General features: G+C 44.8%; 1 protein-coding gene across 2 annotated transcripts in view; it reads left to right on the forward strand.

Moving 5' to 3' along the window:
- EGFLAM (EGF like, fibronectin type III and laminin G domains) overlaps positions 1-21,142 on the forward strand; it is a 639,867-nt gene that overhangs the window by 322,284 nt on the left and 296,441 nt on the right. For both annotated transcript variants that reach the window (XM_086960551.1, XM_086960552.1), the window contains exon 7: positions 12,377-12,543. In XM_086960551.1, the coding sequence (XP_086816677.1) occupies positions 12,377-12,543 (167 nt within the window). The remainder of the gene's footprint in view (positions 1-12,376; positions 12,544-21,142) is intronic.

A 21,142-nucleotide genomic window follows, 5' to 3' on the forward strand; every position in this document is an offset into this window, starting at 1 on the left:
GCCGTTTGTATACAGTATGAATAACCGACTTCCCTTCTCGCCCGCCCTGCCTTCCCGTCCTCCTCTCGTGATACTTTTCAGGGTTATTCCTGTAATCTGCTGATGTGACAATAAATCCTGCCCTTAAATATAACAACCAGCAACCTCAACTCTCACTCCCCAGGACCAATAGCACAATTCTAGCCATTCAAACCATGGTAATGGTCTAAAACGTTTGTGGGATAGCCCCACAATAGTCTATAGTGTAGGGGGGTAACTAGCAGTGGTCTCGGCAGCCGGGCCCTCATCCGGCTTTCGCAGTTCTGGTATGTTATAGTGCTAAGGAGGAATGTTTTTGTGCACTTCTGTCGCTCTTTAGTTCTGTTCAGGTGTCGATGCTAGGTTTCTCATCTCGTACGCCTTTGGCAGGCAGCGCCTGTGGTTCTATATTATTTCGTACGCCAGGGCCAGAGTGATCACCGGCAGTTCCGAGCTAGTGCTCTCAGATACATTGGAGTCCTGATCTGATTCCGAGTCCATATGAAGGGACGTCTGGTCCGTAGTTTCGTGGTCCGAATACCTCCTGTTCAGGAGGAACACCACCTCTACTACTCTGCGACGTCCTAATTGGGCCTCATCTTGGGAAGGCATGGCTGAGCTCTCTCCAGGTCGCCTTCCCCTGGAGTTCCTTTGCCAGCTCCTGTGTTTTTCTTCTTCCGCGGTACGCGTTGGTCCGATCTGGGTGTCAAACAACTCCCATGCTTCTTGAGGATTTGGTGGAAATCTTGCTCCGTCTGGGATCACCACCAGTGGCTGTTCCTGCTGGAGGGCTTCGGGCTAAGCCCCCTTTACATTCCCCATAAAATTAAAAGCAATCATAGGGGCATTGTTTGCCATTTACGACTGGACTCATTTTTGTTACTGTCTGTGATGTTGAAACATGGACCTGCAGTTTGTCGTTTCACAAGCCAGCACTTTCCCTACTTGCTCCTCTAGGCTGCAGTATTGCCGGGCTGACGATCTCACTGCCCTGATACCTGTGAGGTCATCAGTTCGGCAAATACCGAACATCAAGGACCTATAGCAGTCGAGCCGCTATGATAATGACCGCTGACATGTCTTTGGGGGGCTATTTAGATTATTTATTGCGAGTGCCGGGAGCGCGGCCATACGCCGCGTTTCACTGCGGTGTCTCCAAAATGCCCGCCTCCATTTCCCGTCATGCTCCGGGCGCACGCCGGTAAAAGACTAGAGCGCAACATTACATATCTCCCCCCTTTGCATTGACGGGAAAGGACAGGAAGGGAGGGGACACAGAATTAAGAATACATAACAGTCTTACTTGGCTTTCATGTCAAAGGCCTCAAATCTCTTCGGCATCTTAACCAGCCTACCCAACCTTGTTCGTGTCTGTGTTGGGGTAACGTCCATATGTGGCTCCTCACTGGAAGTCCTCCTCCTTCCATCGCATTTGCCTGCGCCCTCTCTCCTTTCCATTGGCACTTCGGTTCCTTGGTGTAGACAGACTGGCTGCTTCCACAACTTCACTCTCTTCCCTGGTGTCTAAATATTCATCTCCTTGGCTGGTAAAAGTTGGGCTTTGCATTGTCCCTTCGGGTGTCGGCATTGTTTCTGGTGCATCGCTTTCTTCTGGGGTAGGCGGACTCATTCTTTCGGGATCTTCCCATTTCATAATTCTATTACATCTTGCCATTCTGTCTTTCGACCATACTTTCCTGTCGCTCAATAGTGCCGATCTGGCATATGGCTCCACAACTTGTAACAGTGGGCTAAACTTGCTGTCACCCTTCTTCTTTAGAACGGCCAGCTTTACTCTTACCCACTCGTCCTTCTCCAGGGTTGCCTCCTTGACATTGCGACATTTATTGTAATGTTCAGTGTATAAGGCTTGGGCCTTATCGATGTTGTGACGCACTACCGCAGGGGACTATTTGCTTTGGATGACCAGTTGTTTCCATTCCAGGTTATCCCTCGTGAAGGGGTCACGTCCCCGCAGTATTTTGAATGGGCTGTACCCTGTGTTTGTTGGGGTGATGCAATAAACCCATATCATTTGTTTGAGTTCTTTCTCCCTGTCTTGTCCTGCACTAATCGCCACCTTTACCGAACCCATGATTACCCGATTGAACCTCTCAGCTAGTCCGTTACCTGCTGGGTGGTATACTGGGGTATGTTTGACTTCGATTCCGTTGCGGTCCATAAATGCGTTCCATTTCGCTGACGTGAACTGCTGCCCATTGTCACAGGTCATAACCTTTGGGATCCCTTCCCGTAAGAATGTGGCGGTAAGGAAAGATAACACGGCTTCAGTGTCCGCCACTTCACATACTTCCAACTCCGGCCACTTGGAGTATCTGTCCACTAGTACAATGGCATTTTTGGGCACGCCATTGGTATCCAGAATGGGACCTAAGATGTCCACCGAAAGCATCTCCCATGGACTGGAATTTTCCCAGTGGTGGGCATAGCAGGACTTGTGTCATGTCTGCCCGGCTGCATTGTTCACACATTCAGTTTTTCCACTTAACTGTCCATGGCCGGCCACCAATATGCCTGTTTCGCCCTTGCTTTGGTTTTCATTATCCCTAGGTGTCCCTCGTGTAGTATGTCTAGAAGATAAGGTACTAAAAGCTGCGGGGGAACCACTTTGTCTCCTCTTAGTAGGAACGCCGGATTGTCTCTGATGGACAGTTCCTACCGGACCTCCCAGAACTTCCTCAAATGTCTGTCAAGATGCTTCTTCTCTGGCCACCCTTGCGTTACATATCTCTTGACTGCCTTCATTGTGTCATCACTGGCATATGCTTCCTCCCACTCCTGTGCACTTATCACCCCTTCATGGTCTTGTGTGATCGCCACCATGTAGTCTTTCCATTCCAAGGGTTCCGTTGGCGGTACCATCGCAGCTGACCTGCTCAAGAAATCAGCTACTCTGTTCTTGGTGCCCGGAAGGTACTCCACTTCATACACATAACCCAGTGATCTCAGGGTCATCTTAGCTCTGCGGGGCATCACGTGTGCATGTCCACAGGAGGTTAGGACTCTCACCAATGGTTTGTGATCCGTGCGGAGCAAGAATTTCGAACCCCATAAGAACTCCATGGCCCAGACTGTTGCCAACATTTCTTTTTCTATCACGCTGAATTTTTCCTCATTGGGTGCTAGTGACCTTGAAGCAAAGCTGATCGTGGTGACTTCTCCTTCCTGAGACTTTTGCTTCAACACTGCGCCCAGCCCCTTGTCGCTGGCGTCCGTGGTTAGTATGTACAGGGCCACCTGATCAAATCCCTTGAGGGGATGGCAGCGCAAATGTCTTGTTTCAAAAGGTCGAATTCTGTTTGTATATCTTCTGTCCATTTGAATGCGTTTTTCTCCTTCAGGAGTTGTCGCAAGTGGTGAGTTTTGGACGTAAAGTGGGGAACGAACTTGCTGTAGAACACCGCTTCCCAAGGAAGGAGCGGACGTATTCCTTTGTTTGGGCGTGGGCGTGGGCGTGGGCGTGTCTTTGATGGATGACATGTTGGCTCGTTTCGGTTCTATTCCCTTCTCGCTAATCTCGTGGCCCAGGTATGTCACTGATCCCACTCCCAGCCTGTATTTCTCCCACTCTGCAGTGAGTTCATTTTGTGCCAGTATGGTCAGGACTGCATTCAGTTTTGCGTCGTGGTCCTCCTTGGATTTCCCCATAATGAGGATGCCGTCCTGGAAGTATTGCACTCCTTCTACTTTCTGGAACAGCCGGTGCATGAGTTTGTGGAATACTGCGCACCTTGTGGCTTACTGATTTTACTCCTGCCTTGAGACAGATCTTGTGCGTGAATTTCGTCAGTCGACCTATCGTCCCCTTGAAGGCTTCGGGATACTCTTCCTTCCAAGTGTTTACTCCAAATGTCTGATGTACAGTTTTCCTTCCGCTGTTCTCCCTTTGAACTCGAACATCAGTGGGCGATAGCCTACTATGGGTATGGGCTCTCCTGTGAATGTGACCGGATGTATGTCTGTGGGAACCAGTTGTGCACCTACTCTAGGTTCAAAGTCTCTCACCCATATTGTTCGCTGAATTATGGTGTATGGGGAGCCTGAATCCACCACGATGTTTACTTGTACACCTTCGATCGACATCTGTAATGTCAGTTTCTTGGTTCTAGTGCAGTCTATTCCGAGGACTAGGTCATCAATACACAAGACTTCGTCTTCTTCTTCTTCATCTGGGTCCTCTTCATCTCTGTCCAATTCTTGGGTGATGTACTTCACTTCCGTTCTTCTGAGCTTGCGCCTGCATACCTTTTTGCAGTGTCCCATTATTCCGCAGTATGAGCACTTTGCTCTGAATGCTGGGCATCCCTTATCGTTGCTTGCGTGTGTCTGGCTCCCGCACCTGTAGCAGGTATTTCTGCTTTCTCCTTGGGGTTTCGTGAACTTCTGAGGGTATTTCTTCTGATACCTCGTGCCTGCTGGTGTTTGTTGCTTTGTCCCTTCCTGTTTGGGTTTGTCAGATAGCTTGCACTCTGGGGTCCTGTTGATGCTCTCCCTTTTCGCCGCTTCTGCGCATCTTTTGGACAGCTCTGCCTTTTTCACGAGTGCCACAACTTCTTTAAGGGGTGCATCTCCGTTAACCCACAACTTCTCTTGGATCGCTGTGTTGGTGGTGTTTATTATGATCGGGTCTCTGATTAGTTCATCATGCACTGTGCCGAACTTGCATGTCACTGCCAACTTCTGTAGCGCAGCCACGTACTCATCTACCGATTCTCCGCTACCAGGATTCCTCTGGAAGAATTTGCATCTGTCTATTGTGGTGCATACTACTGGGCAGTAATGGGAGTCTAGATCTTCTAGCGCGTGTTGGAACTTGTCCATGTCATTGGGGAGTCTGGTCTTCTTTACCAGGTTGTCGTACACTCTAATGCCTTCTGGTCCTAGGTTGTGCAGGAGTATTCTCTATTCTCTTCCTCCTTGAGTTGGAGAAAGCCCCTTCCCCTTCCTCTTCTAGCGCAGAAAGATAATTCAGGAAATAGCGCTTCCAGTCTTCCCAGGGCATTGCCGGATCGCCAGTTTTGGGCAACAAGGGGACTAGATTGGTGAGGGAGGACGACTGTACGCACATTTTTAGCACGTTGCGTTGCTGTGGGGACGGTTGATTAGCCACTCCTGGTGGGCTCCCTGGGGCTTGTCTCTTCCCTGACCCATCTGCTTACGTTGGTAAAGGGTTTCTCTCTCCGACTCGGGCTGGGCCTTGGACCTCCAGAGTTCTACTCCCTTTGTTGTCTGGTGACGCCTGTAGGGTCCCGCTGGTGTCTGCCGGGCCTTGCCACGTGTGTGTCGTGGCACGCTGCTGTATCTCCTCCCTGTCACTCACTGTGCTGTGGGAGGTGTTGCCTCATTCCTCCCCTGGCTCCAGCAGTGTGGTGTGTCAATGGGTGTGCCTGTGCCTCCCACTGGGTCACCGATCTCCTGGTGATTTACACAGGTCACCTTCCTCCAACGCTGAACTCAGGGTGCTGTCAAGGCTGCCTCCTGTGCTGCATTCATTTCAGGGCTGCCTGCTTGCCCTGTGGATCTGGGGGGACACTGTCCCATTTGGTGTGGGGGGGCTCTCGCTGCCGCGTTGGGCTCCTGGACCTAGATGCACTGCCCCCCTCATGGCAAGGTCGACTCCTCTGCTGCGCTCTAGTATGACCACTGTGTCGTGGGTTCTGGACTCGCGCTGCGGGATGCACGTCCGCAGCGCTGCTCCAAGCCCTCGTCGCCAATTTATAGCAGTCGTGCCGCTATAACAATGACCGCTGACACGTCTTTGGGTGGTTATTTAGATTATTTATTGCGAGCGCTGGGAGCCCGACCGTACGCTGCATTTCACTGCGGTGTCTCCAAAATGCCCTCCTCCATTTCCCGGCATACTCTGGGCGCACGGCCGAAAAGACTAGAGCGCAACATTACAGGACCAGTCTCCACCCCTTGATGACGTGGAGGTAAAGTTATCCCAGGGCGTTTTCGACTCAAGCCCTATAGATCTGAGCCTCCACATCAATCAAGGAGTGGAGAGCATTGTGACCCCACCCTTTCCCAACTCCTCAAAGGGTGGGACCCTGTAGTAAATAGCTGGAGACCACAGATGTACCACAAGAGGTTTATTGCAGGAATACAGCATAGAGCAACCTCAACACAAGCTGGCCAGGCACAAACTGTCACCAGCTAGAACACTAGGAGGAGGCAGAGCCATCTACATTCTGGAATGAGTGACACAGGTAAGAACTATGGTAGAGCATGGAAATAGAGGAAAGATAAATATACAATGCATCTCCTCTCGTAGAATAAAAAAGAAACATAAGATGAAAGAAAACTTAACACAAAAGGTAAACATGTCATGGAAAGAAAACTTAACACAAGACTAAAGAAGATTAGCGAAAACAATGATAAAAGTTGCAAACATCAGTTGTGATCAATAAAATTGAGCGTTGGAAGGGACACACGTCGCCCCTCTAAAACACCTAATCACAACAGAAATCATTCAAATAAGCAGGGGGTCTATGGCACCTTTGAGGTCTGGTGGCAGGCAAAGAGGAACTGGGATCAGCAATTGGGTTGGGATCAGTATCAACGGGATCAGGAGCATCCCCTCCACCATCACCCCTCACCAAGGCATTTACAGGAGCAGGCAGCACATGAGCTGGATCCTGAGAGGGAATAAACATGAACCCTGAAGACGAGAGATCCTGGGCAGGGACGGACAGAGAGGGAGCAGGACCAGGACACACACCAGCTTTCTGATAGAGGGCAACCCTCCTTAAATTCCATTTTTCCCCATTTGAGAGGACAACATAGTGAGGATAGACCATCTTTACAAGAAATGGACCACGGAATTTGGACAAACCGCCTGAAACGCGACCAGACTTTACCTTGACAAGGTCACCTTTTGCAAGTTTACTAGAAACAACTTTAGCAGAGCACTTAACGCCTACAACAGGTTTGCGTGAAGGACCCTTAGAGGGCAGGCTCACAGGACTCTTACTTGAAGCACACTTAGTAGGCAGACCCACAGGACTCTTACAAGAAGACTTAGGGACCACTCTGGACACATCACCCAAAAGAGACTGACAGACCAAGTCCTTGAGCCAAGAGGGAATGAGTTTGGTGCTGGGAACCCTACCCCTCATCATCTCGAAAGGGGATCTGAGGTGAGATCCATGAAGGGTGGTACAATACGCATAGACCATTTCACTAACAAGGGAAGAGACAGAAGAACCACTGGAGAGGGCCATTTGAACAGTACCTTTCACCAATCTATTAAGGCGTTCACAAAGACCATTCCCCTGGGGGTTGTAGAGGGAAGTCCTATGGTGAGAAATACCACAATCAGACAAAAAGGCTTGCATGTCATGCGAGACCAACTGTGTGCCATTGTCAGTTATAAGAACGCTAGGAAAACCTTCCCTAAAAAACACAGACTTAAGATGTTTAATAGTAGTGACCGTAGTGATATCCTTGAGAAACTCCACAGACAACCACTTGGAATGGAAATCCACAATGACGACAGCAAACCTCTGAGAAAGAGGTAGCTCAGACATGGGACCTATGAAATCTAAACAGATGGTGTGCCAGGGAATTTCAGGGAACTGCAGCACACCCATCTCAGATCCCACAGAAACCTTAAGTCTCTTCTCACCCACCTTGCAAGTATAACAGTCCTCAACCCAAGAGGAAACCATGGAGTCCATACCGGGCCACCAGAAGTTCAACTTGAGACGCTGTTGCATCAGGGTTTGGCCAAGGTGACCCTCATGGGCTAAAGAAATGAGTTTGGGTCTCAAATCGACAGGAGGCACAAATTTGTCGCCACGCATTATAACGTTGTCATTACAAACAGACAAATCATCAATGACCTTAAGAAAAGGGCGGACAGAAACATGGGGACAACTCTCCCTGCGGGAACCCAACTTAATCAACTGGATGACTTCCTGTAAGACGCTGTCCCTGGACATAGCATCCACCCACTCAGACCGAGAGAAAGAGCTCTCAGTTAGCAGAAGAACATCATCAATCCAGGCAAGATTCTCATCAAAACCCTCTAGACTGAATCCAACATCGGCACCAGACGGAACAGCCAACCTAGAGAGACAGTCAGCCTGGAAATTCCTCCACCCAGAGATGTGGGAAATGTCAAAATGATATTCCTGGAGTTTGGAGGCCAACCTTGCCAACCTTGGAGAACCAAATGCCCCTCCCCCGGGAGAAAGAATGCGGATGAGGGGTTTGTGGTCAGTCTTAAGGTTGAATCGAATGCCCCATAGATAGGGTCGAAAATGGTGAGCACCCCACGCAGCAGCCAAAGCCTCTTTCTCGATAACAGAATAATTCTGTTCACATTTGGAAAGAGTGCGTGAGGCAAAAGCAACCGGCCTGTCACCGTCCTTGTGGGACTGAAGCAAAACTGCACCAAGACCATGGGCACTGGCATCTACCAACAGAGTGGAGGACTTGGCAGTATCAAAGGGTGCCGTCGCCAAAATCGTAGTAAATAGCTGGAGACCACAGATGTACCACAAGAGGTTTATTGCAGGAATACAGCATAGAGCAACCTCAACACAAGCTGGCCAGGCACAAACTGTCACCAGCTAGAACACTAGGAGGAGGCAGAGCCATCTACATTCTGGAATGAGTGACACAGGTAAGAACTATGGTAGAGCATGGAAATAGAGGAAAGATAAATATACAACACACCCTGTGACGATTAGGGAAAGGGGGTGTTATGAGTGCGGGAAGGCAAGGTAGTTAGTCTGCGCAGTTTGTCATCATAACTTAAGACATTGCGCAGACTCGACTTTGCTTGCTGAATCCAGCACGAGTCAATGCTGCTGGGCGCCATTTAACCACCGGACAGTCAGTAGGGAAAGTAGAAGTTAATCTGTCAGGAGCAGACTTCTGGACGCCAGCCGTGATTGCATCTGTACACAGCGACTTCAGTCTCCCGTTGGTTCTGGTATGTGCTATTCATCCTCGTGATAGCTATTGTTTTTTGCTGTGGCTGTAAGAAGTAGAAACTGTCCAGGCGGCGGACCTCTCATTTCCTTCCCTGTCAGTTTCGTTTTTAAAGAGTAGAGGGTCTCATTGCCTTAACAGTTCATGTGCAGACAAGGTGTTAATAGTGCACATTTGCCTGTAGTGTGTTTCCTTTTTGTTACTGACAACCACTGTACTGGTACCTTCCTTTCAAATGTGTTGTGGAGCTTTACTCAGAGCACTTAAAAAGGTACTTGGCTAACCTCGCACATTCCCCTCCCTTTGAAATGTATTACGTTAGGTCTAGTTCTTTAAAATCTCTGGTGCCGCCTCGTTGGTCATATGCACCCAGCCTTGAGAAAACTTGGTGGGGCCGTAGCACTTTGTAATCACCTGGAATTAAACAACATTTCAAAATACAGAGAACTGGTGCATGTGCCCTTGATTTTGAGGATTAACAGGTCTTTTCCATGTCTTGCAAGGAGGATACAGTTCTTTCTTGTGCGGTGTGCTGCTATTTCTTGTCATATGCTGGATTTGCCAATGCGTGTCTGTTTTCACTTCCATGGGGCTGTGAGCTTGACCAATGAGTTTATATACAGCTAACAACTGATTGTTTGAGATCAAAAATTAAGTAGACATTAGGTCAAATAAAAAAAATTGCTGGGTTTTAATGTCACATATTTCCTGTGACGTTTAATGTCTGGTAAATGCAAGCTGGATGCTTAAATGGATGTTCTTTGATAATGTTGAGACAAAACCTCTTCAGCCCATGACCCACAGAGGGGTCCAAGCTGTGTCCAACATTATATTCATGGACTTCTGGTGGAAGCTGAGTTCAGTGACAGCCATAAGAGTGGTCCATACTCTCTTGCTATGTCTCTTTTAGGACACGCTAGATGTTTTCAGTTGCTACTTGAAAAAAACTGTTCTCATATATCATCCCTTGTGACCTGTAAAGTATGTCAGTTATCTGAGGTAAATGGGTTTACAGTCCTTGTAAAGGAAGACAGTATTTTGGAAATGCAGTAATGTAATGGTGATGGTTGGCAGCCTTTCCCTTTTCTCATTTGTCTAGGTCACTATGTCCTTGACCATTGTTTTATTTTTGGACTTAAAAACATAAAATAAAATAACAAAGACAGTGTGAAGCAATTCACTGGTTGTTAGTTTTAAAGTAAGCTGATGCTCAGAGGAGCTAAATGAATGTACACAGAGGGACTTCTTCTGATTGTGTGAAGCTGCTATGTTTTTGGATTTCAATGCAGTTTGCTGCACATCGAATCATTAGTTAACACTGCTCAAATTTGATTCACACATGGAGTGCGTCATTGGAATCTATATTGAGTATACAGAAGTGGGATCTCTAGTATGGCAGGTTGTTTTCCACTGTCGCTTGTCAGTGGTTGTGGGATTACTCTAATAACACGCCTAGTAAGCAACCCTGATATATGACACAGAGAGCGAGAGAGCGTGTGTGTAAAACATCTGACTGAAAAATGCAGCTTTTAATCCCATTTTTGTTAAATATGATTTGCACAGGAAATTGCGACTAACCTCCCCCTAAAAAATGCCATGCTTCCTCACCCGACTAAGCCCAGCCTCACCACTCACAAACCTCACCAGCCGCCACTGATCACCACTGTCAGTTTTGCTGTAAAGATCATTGCATATTGGAAACCCTTCTGTCTGAGGCCTTTTTTGATCGACTGGTAGGACGCCCTTTGTCGCTGGACCTCTCTGTAGAAGTCTGGGAATATTCACACAATCACGTTGTTAATCGTCAGCTGTCCCCATTTATGTGCTTGTTCTAGAACGGTGTTCCTGGCACTTGTAGTGGAGAAGGAGTGCAATTATCGGTCGAGGGGGGCTCCCGGTGGGGGAGGTATGGTGGGAACTTTGCGCGCCCTTTCAAGGGCAAAGAATGGAGATAGGCCTTCGGGAGCAACGCTGGTGCGCAGCCAGTCCTCAACCTATTTCACTGTGTTTGTTCCCTCAATTTTCTCTGGCATGCCTACCATGCGGACATTGTTGTGGCACAATCTGTTTTCAGCATCTTCTGCCCTGCTTTCTAGTGTTTTAACTCTGGATTACAGATTATTCAGGCGTTTCTACATTGTTGTTACACTCAGCATCATTTCAGTGGGCTTGTGTTCATTAGAGGTAACTTTCTCTGCCAGTTTCGTATGATCATCTTTGAGCAAGCTAAGATCCATGCCAATAGTATCTATTTTATGCTCTGGGGCTTCCCTGGTTGTTATATTTACTTGCAGTATATCTTGCAGGGTGCAGCCCTCTGTTGATTGCGTTATTGGTGGAGTCGCTCCCTTGGCCGCTTTTGGCCCATTTTCTTCTTCCTGCTCAGGTTCTTTCATTTTGGTGGACCTGCCCATTGTTTTGCTGCATTATTAGTCCCCGCACCTTAGTTTTCCTTCGTGTGTCTCAGCTTGTTTCTACTTCGTCGGGCCCAGTTAGCAGGGTCCCCGGTCACTTCTATGCTGGAGAGTTGCACCAGTGCTGTTGGTATATGGAATAGGCAGTCTACTTCCCGACGTTCAATAATTCACTCAGCTTTGTGCTGCTCGTTGCCGTGGTCCCCTCTCCCTCAGGGGTCACTTTGTTTGGGTGTCAGTGTTCTTCTACTTTTAAGCCAGTTGCAGTATTTTGCACTGCTTCTGCGTGCTATTGTATGGTCTCTCTCCCTGTGTCAGTAACCCTATTACATGTAAGCATGTTTAAGTGGCAGCCACGGATCGGAAAATGGTCTTACGACCTTCTACACTTTCGTTTTTAATTAGAACTCGATTTGACCATGGACCAACTGCTAGCTCACAAAAATGCTATCCCTGCATATTTTCATAACCCAAAATTAACCAAAGCTGTTTAGGATTTAATAATCCGTGTGCAGGAAATTGTAATTTGCAATAGAGGTTACTTTTCCTCTGAGGAGGGAGATGACATTTTGGCCTGTCTTTTAATACCAACTTCTCATTGCCATTTTTTAAAATGGATACTGGAAAGCTAATTTGGCTAGTCTAAGAATGATTAATGAATAATTAACTTTTAAGTCACATAGGGTTACCATTAACCACGGGGAGGAGATCATTGAATATGGTCTAATTCCTTTGGTGTTATCCTTGATATCACCTTTGCAACAGCAAGCATTGCAGTACAAGATTAAATAAGTTCCATCTTAAAACTAGCAGATGTGCTAAAATGAAATAGTGTATTGAATTGTTATGATAGCCTAAATAAAGTGATTTAATGGGATTAGGAAGGAAATGTATACTTGTTGCTTTGATAGTTCTAATAAATGAAACTCAACTGGAGTATGTTGTGTTTGCTTTACTTTAAACTTTGTTTTGTTCCAATGTAGACCAGAACTTGACAGTAACTGGACAGTTATTAAAGAAGAAATCCAGATGGATTCCATGGTCCTTAAGGGACTTATTCAGGATACAAAATACCAGTTTGCAGTGAAAGCGGTGAATTCATTTGGAGCCAGTCAGCTCAGCGAACCAAGTGAGGTTGTAAAGACCTTCAGTAAGTAGATTTATATATTTTACACTCAGGAAAGATACTCAAAGTACAAAGTACTTCATAAATGCAATTTAGCTATCCGCTATTCTATTTTATGTCTTATGCCAAAAACTTGACACATTTGCTTTATAAGAAAAATAAATGTGGTATATTTCTTCCTGAAGAAAGATGTTTTAATCCAAGGTGCACATGGTTTATTTTCGTTAGACGTTACAAGGAAAGCAGTGTTATGTAGAGAATAATAAGATATGTATATAGACAGGAAAAGAAATCGATGAAGTCCAAACACAGAAGGGGAAAACCTTATGCACTAGATAGTTTCTGTTACTAATTCCTGAGCGTATTAAGAAACTCCTGGATGCAAGGCTAGAAGTGACACTTATTGTCTTGTCAGGTTTTTGTGTGAGGAAGAAGTCCCTTAAAAACCGTTCCTGTGTGTGCATCAATAACATGTCGGGCAGTGGAATATTGACAGTGAGCAACATTTCACAGTAGGGCACAGATTCTGCATATCTATAGAGAGTCGGAGGCCATCTTGGATTTGCAAGTATATCTTTCCACATGGTGCTTGCAATTCTTGCTATACAAATTGTGCTACAATGTTGCTGCAGCCAGACACCACCACACAGATTTGGGTTTTCAAACGTCAAGGCCTCTAGTTCCCTAAGGATTAGATTATGGATATTTTGTTGGTCAGAAAAGTATCCTGAATTCATGTGTGATTTGTAAACAAACTGTGAGTTTTTTTCACCCTTTTTTTTTAACTCTAATTGCATGCTAAAAGTAGCTTTGTCAGAACAGGACTGAAACTAAAAGACATTTCATATATACACATAGTATGTACATTTTCAACAATCAAGTTCAAACTATATTCATCTTTCACAAGAGAATGTATAGTGAGACAGCTTAAGCTTTCAGGGTTTACCAGTGCCCTGTTAAAGCATAGATAGTTGGTTATACAGAGATATTACTAAGAGATCCACAACAGGCTGCAGCTCCACTTGACCCCAGAAGTGACCAGGCAGTGTTGAGTTATGTTTCTCTGTTTCTTCCTTAACATTAGGAATACTTACAACAAAAACTACCTGCCCCCTAGATGAAACAAGGCCCCAGATGGGGGTCCTTAAATAAACACGCTGTCACCAGAGCAATATAAGTGCAGGGAAGATCAGTCACAATGAAATAATAAATTCATTTAACTGTTCCCCCAAGACAGAATGACTAAAATGGGAAGAACATACACCTTCTTCACACAGTGCTCCACATAAAGTTGTCCTCAGCGTTTTCACACAACGTACAATTAAAATCCCCCACCAAAAGTAACATTATGTCTTTCCTCTTGCTTTTGCCCAGTAGTTTAAACAATTGGAACATATTTTTAATAACAATACACACTAGTCCTGGGGGAATAATGTTGTAAAAGTTGACCAAAGCTATAGAAAACGTTGAATCTGAATCCAGCACAACTAGTTGATGATAGTTATCATTAGCGAACTTCGTTATTTGCTTTAGGTTCATGCTATTGGATAAGTACACGCACAAGCCACCCTTAGCTCTCCCACTCTGACCATCAACTGCTGAGACATGATAAGTCCTATACCCATTTAGGTGGATCGCTTCTTTAGTCCATGTCTCCTGGAAGCAGAGAACCTCATATTGTAAAATAAAATCCCACCATAATTGGGTATTTAGCTTTGATCGGATTCCAGCAATATTTCACTAAACAATGTGGCAAAGAGGGGGTTTAACTGTAATCGGGTAATTATAAGAAGGAGTTGCATCCCCTGGTAAAACCTTGTTAACATGTACAGGTTAAAACAAACCATTTGACGCACCCGGTCTCCAGCCAAAATCCCCTTACTTGGGTCACTAAGCCCTTGAACCCCATCACTCCCGTGTTCCACTAAGACCTCATTTGGGCATCTAGATGAGGGGAGAACCGTACAGTGCCCTGGGGATCAGCCCGGATATCCATCCTCGTGGCCCTGCTCCCACAAGGCACTGCTGCGGTGCTCCCCACAATAGATTTATCAGCGATAGCAACTTTATCCTCTAAGGGCAGACTCAGTTTACCCCCAATATCATAACTGCCCATAGGGCAATTAGAATGTGCACAAATCTCAGAATGGAGTCAACCGTTATCTTCCAGGCCGCTTAAAACATTAAAACGATTATGTGTTGGTATGTGATATCTAGACTGCCTGGTTCCCAGATAATTTTCTCCTATACGCTGGGGGCCTAAATTCATTACAGAATCTGAAGGGTGATAGAAATATCCTAGGGTTAGTATGTTAATATTGTTGGGATTAACAGGCCCAGTGTAACATCTCTCAATGATAGTGCGTACTAAATGTGGTGCCCTAAAGGTTATTACAACACAGTAGTGATTTAGGGGATGTACCAACCCACCCAATCCTTCGTACCATTTTAAAATCTGAAAAAAGGGAATTTTTCAAACCTGTCCTTGAAGTAAGAAAATAGAGTGACTTATTTCTTAACAGTGACCAGTGTTCAAATACATTGGGTGATAATGATGGAACATTTCCCAAAACAACCATGTACGGTGTGGCTTCTGGGGTAAATTTTAATTTTGTGATGGATTCTCTCGATGGCCCTGATAGATTGTGCCATTTACAGCTACATCATTACTTCCACCTTTCGTCCCCTCAGTATATACTCTACTTTCTATACGAGCTGGGTTATTAGGGATTGATATTGTGGTGACGTCGTTACGTTGCATTTGCCCAGCGGTAACAAAGTTAGAGGGCGGACCGGCAACATGACCCTCCGCTTCGCTGGACAAAGAGCATGCTGTTGGATTAGTGCCAACTGTCTGTACAGGTTGACGTTTACTACGAACCAGCTCCTCCACTTTTACTAGCCTGACTTCTATATTAGTTATTTATAAAAGGATGGGTTCCAAAAGGGTGGACATCATTGTCTTGAGTCTGCCCCAAAAGTTCTCATCTTCCGTGATATCAACAGGCTTGTCCATTTCATTCTGCTTGGCGGAACTCACTGATGCCTCAGTAGTTTCACATACGCCAACAGCAGATTTCCATTTCTTCCCCATAAATCTTGTGGTGGATTTACTCTGCTTTGTGATATTTTTACCTTTGCCTTTACCAATTTTTGGTGGAGATTCCGCAATATGTTCAGGCTTACGTTTACATTGCTTACGTTTACATTTGGCCTTTAGCCCTCTAGTTATAACTTTAGACCTAGTAAAGCTGTTTTCAGGAGATGTTAAGGAAACGGTGTTCATAGCTGGATCTGTCGCGACTTGTACTGGGGTACTAATCAGTGATGAAGATATCTCATTATTGGCTGCCACACTAGATACCGATAGTGCGGGGGTCAAAGAAAGTCTACTATGAGGAAGTAGGGGCTCAAGAGACAGCCTTCGTTCTGTAAGCTGAATTTCATGTATAAGGGAGGATTCTGCCCTCAGCAAGAAGGCGTCTAAGGTCCCTACCACAGTCCTACCTTTGCTGATTTTGCCCTTGCTCATGGTTAGCAGGTACAGTTTCAGGAAATGTTATTAACCCCTTGCATGCTTATGACGGCCCCCAGCCGTCATGCACTACAGTGCTCGAGTGCTGATGACGGCTGGGGGCCGTCATGAACCTGCCCGCTCAATAAAAGTGCTGCACAGGCGCAGAATCGCGGTAGCATTCAAGGGGTTAAAATACAAGTATACAAAACAATATACAGTCCTGAATCCAAAGTCTTAGGGGGATGGCCCAGCCCTGTCTCTGACGAGCGCGGACGGGCCCGCCCTTGGCTCGGTCACGCGCGTGCGCATCCCGCGCTGCGGGAGCCCTGAAGCGGATTTAAAACTCCTCCTGGCGCTTTCTGGTGATGCGATGCAGGCGCCACTGAAGGACGCTGGGGGATGTAGTCCCCGGCACCGCGTCAGCAGAATGTCCCCAAGTGAAGAGTTGCAATTCCCACGGACTGGTAAGAGCAGCCAACGAAGGTAAATGGCCGCGTCAAATGTAGAAAAGGGACCCGCGCTGCGGGAGCCCTGAAGCAGATTTAAAGCGCCTCCTGGCGCTTTCTGGTGACGCGATGCAGAAGCCACTAAAGGATGCTGGGGGGTGTAGTCCCCAGCACCGCATTGCTGGAGGCGGAAGTTGCCAGCAGAATGTCCCCAAGTGAAGAGTTGAAGTCCCCACGGACTGGTAAGAGCAGCAAACGAAGGTAAATGGACGCGTCAAATGTAGAAAAGGGACCCCTTTAGGCTCTGCTGTATCAGCTTCAAGACTTTGTACAGCATGACGCCATGCTTTGTGGCTAGGAGACTTTGGAAATATACTACTATCCGATACCTATGATCAACCAAACTTGAACAACTTAGTGATTCCTATATACAGAAAGAAATGTATGGGAGGCTGTAGCTTCTCTGTCCAACCTTCTGTCCTCTGGAACTCCCTTTCGGATCACCTGTGACATGATTCTGGACATTTAGAATATCAAACAAGTGTCAATTCTAAGCACAATCTTTGCTTCTCCCTATGTTCTTTATCTCAAGTCTACTAAGCCTATATGCTGCTTTGTAAATGTTAAATCTCTGTTGTATTTACACTGCCGTACATCATTCATACATTACCATAGCCTCTCAAGTCTGAATATGTGCCACAAGTATCAAGGTTGAGCTTATTCCCTTGTATGAAATTACAACTAACTTCCAAACACAATTAACTGTTTAGATTGCCTTCATCTTCTGATAATCGCTGGTAGCTTTCCACCTCTCCTCAGCACACAAGATCAGTATGTGCATTATCCTTCATACTTGCCCCTTTATTCATCCTTCTGGCACCATCATTCCTGGGCAACTCCTTCCATTCATCTCCTGCTCAAGAAGAACAGAATTTTGGTAAGGAAGCAAGGGACCCCTATTTAACATCTAGCTAAAATAGGGAGCAATTGAACATTAAGGAAATATTTAGCTAGGTATATGTTTCAAAGTTCTGTCTATTTTATATTATATCATGTTACAGTGAAAGAAACAATGACTATGGGCCCGATTCACAGAACTAACTTAAGACAAAATCCTAAACTTACTACCATTTTCGTATTCACAGAAGGCACTTACTCATTTTGGTCTTCACAGAAGACACTTACTCATTTCGGTATTCACAGAAGGTAGTATGTGTAAATTATGTAAATATAGAATTTGAGAGTTTGTTAGTGGTCAAATATGTTAATTCTGGAAATATTAGATGTATATAGAGTATGGTGATTTGAGAATTGAAAATATGAACTTCCATGCTGAGTAAAATGATAGAACGTTACAGTAAAGATTTTTAAAGCATAGATATATTAAGATGTAACTACCCAATAGCTAATCAAATACCAATTTGTTGTGTTTTTTTATCATATGTTTGTTCTAGTGCAATAGACGGCTACCTGATGAAGGCACGTATGCCGAAACGCGCGTAGTTTGACACCTGCCGCACTGCCTCCATTATCTTTACGTCTATCATGTATATTGGATATACATTTATGATTGTAACTGAATAATAAATATAAATTAAAATGTAAAAAAGAATAATATATATACAAAACAAGAAGAATAAAAAATATATGTTTTGATAGCTATATCTGCGTATACCCATTTTTATTCACAAGGGTGATATTTTCATAGTCATTGTTTCTTTGACTGTAACGTGATATAATATAAAATAGACAGAACTTTGAAACATATACCTAGCTAAATCTTCCCTTAATGTTCTAGAAGAACAGAATGCCAGGCCAACTACCGACATAGCAATGACTCTCCTCATATTTTATCCATATCTGATTCAGGATGGCCAGCCATGACATCTTCTTTCCACCCAGTGTCTACTCACCATTGTTGCTACCTTTAAAATGTTGTTGCCATTAGACATTCTAATTAAAATTAGTTATTCTCTTCCAACTGTATGTCTGTGTGGTAGCTGGGATCTGTTGCTTCTATGGCAAGCTTACCACAGTGCGTTTCTTGTTGCTGACCTATAGCTGAATGATGGACTTTGCTGCTAAATCTGTAAATCCTTGAAATACCCGTTGGTATCCTTCAGTCATGACAGACAACAATGAGAATTTTGAGACTACCCATTGCTCCTGTCAAGTGTCTGTAACTCCTTCATCACTTGGGTTAGACATGCTTCTTCTTTAATAACCAGCAACATGAACCGCTCCACTATGAGCAGGAAAATATATCAGCTCCTGCAGTCCTGCCTTAGTTATGCAGATTTGTTGAGTGCACTCTCCCCGGGAGGGTATCCTGGCGCTGAGGAGGTGTAAGTCTAGGCACACCTAGGGCTTAGTGGGACTACTTGAAAACCCAGGTTTTCCGATTCTTGTGTAATTCGAGAAGTGAGGAAGAGGCTCCTATATGTAAAGGAAGGTCGTTCCATGCTTTAGGAGCAATGTAGACAAAGGCCCAGCCACCAGATCTGGTTTTCCTTATGTATGGAATTTGTACAAGTAGGAGTCTGTATGAGGTTATAAACCATATTCTGAAAAACACATTTCCATATAAATGTACTTAACTAGTGTGAGATCCCTATGTACATTGGGGACCCTTGTTTTGCTATTTCCACTATTGCCACATTGTCTTCTGGGAAACTATCATCATTATTTATTTTAGTAGTTCTTGCCCCATTATGCAAAACTGTGCAAAGTATTTGGGAATGACAGTCTGCACTTTCCAGCCAATCATTGTTTCATCCATTTTTGGTTTAGCATTTTCCATAACTAGAGTTCAATTAGAAAGTGAATATGCTCTCCAATCTCAGTCTTGCAAAATGTCAGGATTAGCACCCTTCTTTATGTGTTACTTCTAATACTCCTATAGTACTTTACACAAAAGCATGTTACAAATAAAGCATTGGCAAAGCCATTCGGTTTGACCTTGACAGATGGTTGTTATGGTTATTTTTACTGCAAGCATAATCCACAAAAAGAGAAATATGAGGACTAAATGTGGCTGACAGATGCTTGAAATAAAAATGTACAATTTTAAAGAAAAAAATAACCATTGCATATAATTATAATAGAGTATATATGTTACTACCTAGGCATACTTGGATCTGGTATGGACATTCTTTTGTAGGTTCAATGCATTGATTATTATTGGTGCAAAGATACTATTAACATTGAATTACTATACCGAGATTGCATGGTTTAAGCACACACGATTGTAAAATAAAAAAGAAAAATTATTGGAAAGAAAAAAACCTTAGCAAATTAAACTGTGGTCCCACCAGCCCCAACTCTGAAGAGCACTACTGTTAAGTGGATGTTCACATGTGATTAGGCGAGATGAAGTCAATACGTGGTCAAATTCCTTGATAACCGTAAGTGCATTAACACCACTTTCACATGTTATGTTATGTTATGTTATGTTATATTTAATTTCTAAAGCACACAGCTACTCGAAAGTGTCCCAGTGCTAACTACAGAAAGAGCACAATGTACGTGAAACAGACACTAAAACAGCAATGTTTTCAGCTTTTTCTTAAAGAGTAGAGGGTCCTGAATGGCTCTAAGAGCCAAAGGCAGCAAGTTCCAGGCTGTGCTGGCTTTGTGCACAAAAGAGCACCTGTCAAGTCTTTGGCGGAACAACCGAGGGGTCTGCATCAGCAGCTGGCCAGACACGCACAGCTGTCTTCCTGGTGTATAAAAAGCAAACCTCTTCTGCAAATAGATGGGACCCAGCCCATAAGGATCTCTATGTGCAATAGTTAGCATTTTAAATTTCATTTGGGATTCTACTGGTAGCCAGTGTAAAGAGCGCAAATAAGTGCGCACACTGTGCCTAGATGTTAAACCCAAAAGCAATCTGGCCGCAGAATTTTGGACAACTTGTAGTTTCTTAATCAGAGACACCAGGCTGCTGACCAGAAGGGCATTTGCGTAGTCCAAACGGGACAAGATGAGGGCACGGACCACGTTTTTTTTGGCACTACCAGGCAAAAGGGGGAGAAATTCCTCAAGGTTTTCAGGATGCCAAAACAGGTGCCGGCCAGTCTCTTTACTTGTGAAGAGAAATTCAGGTTTTTGTCAAACCAGACGCCAAGATTTTTGACGGTGCCTTTGTCAGCGATAGGTCGTGGAAACTCTGGGGGCCAAAGCATATCCCATCACTGGTGATAATTAGCCATCACGACCAGCACATATCCTGCCGGTGTCTGAGGCCAGCAATTACCTCCTGTCTACAAATAGCAGTTGCCAGGTGACTAGATCACTACCGCCAAGACGCTTGCATCAATGCATGATACAGGTAGACTAAGCTCAGACAAACAAATTCACTAATCTGATTAAGTATTAAACCAGATCTTTTGTCTTCTCTCCTTGACTGTTGCTGTACCAAAATCTCTCTAGGGTGGCCCTAAGGGTGTATGTATCACCTTTAGGAATCCAAAAATTAAAACTACAATGCTTCTACCTATCAGTTTACATTGACGTAATTTTTTATCGACGCCTTATAGCTGGGGAGTAGAAAAAGGACATTTGTTAATAATGTCAGACAGTATGGATTGCAGAAAAATCAAAAATGTTCCTGGTGCTTTCATATGCTCGGCAACAGTGAGTCAGTTGTCGATTGGATTTG

The sequence above is a fragment of the Lissotriton vulgaris genome, chromosome 3_1 (genome assembly GCF_964263255.1).
Source record: "Lissotriton vulgaris chromosome 3_1, aLisVul1.2, whole genome shotgun sequence".
In the NCBI taxonomy this organism is placed as follows: Eukaryota; Metazoa; Chordata; class Amphibia; order Caudata; family Salamandridae; genus Lissotriton; species Lissotriton vulgaris.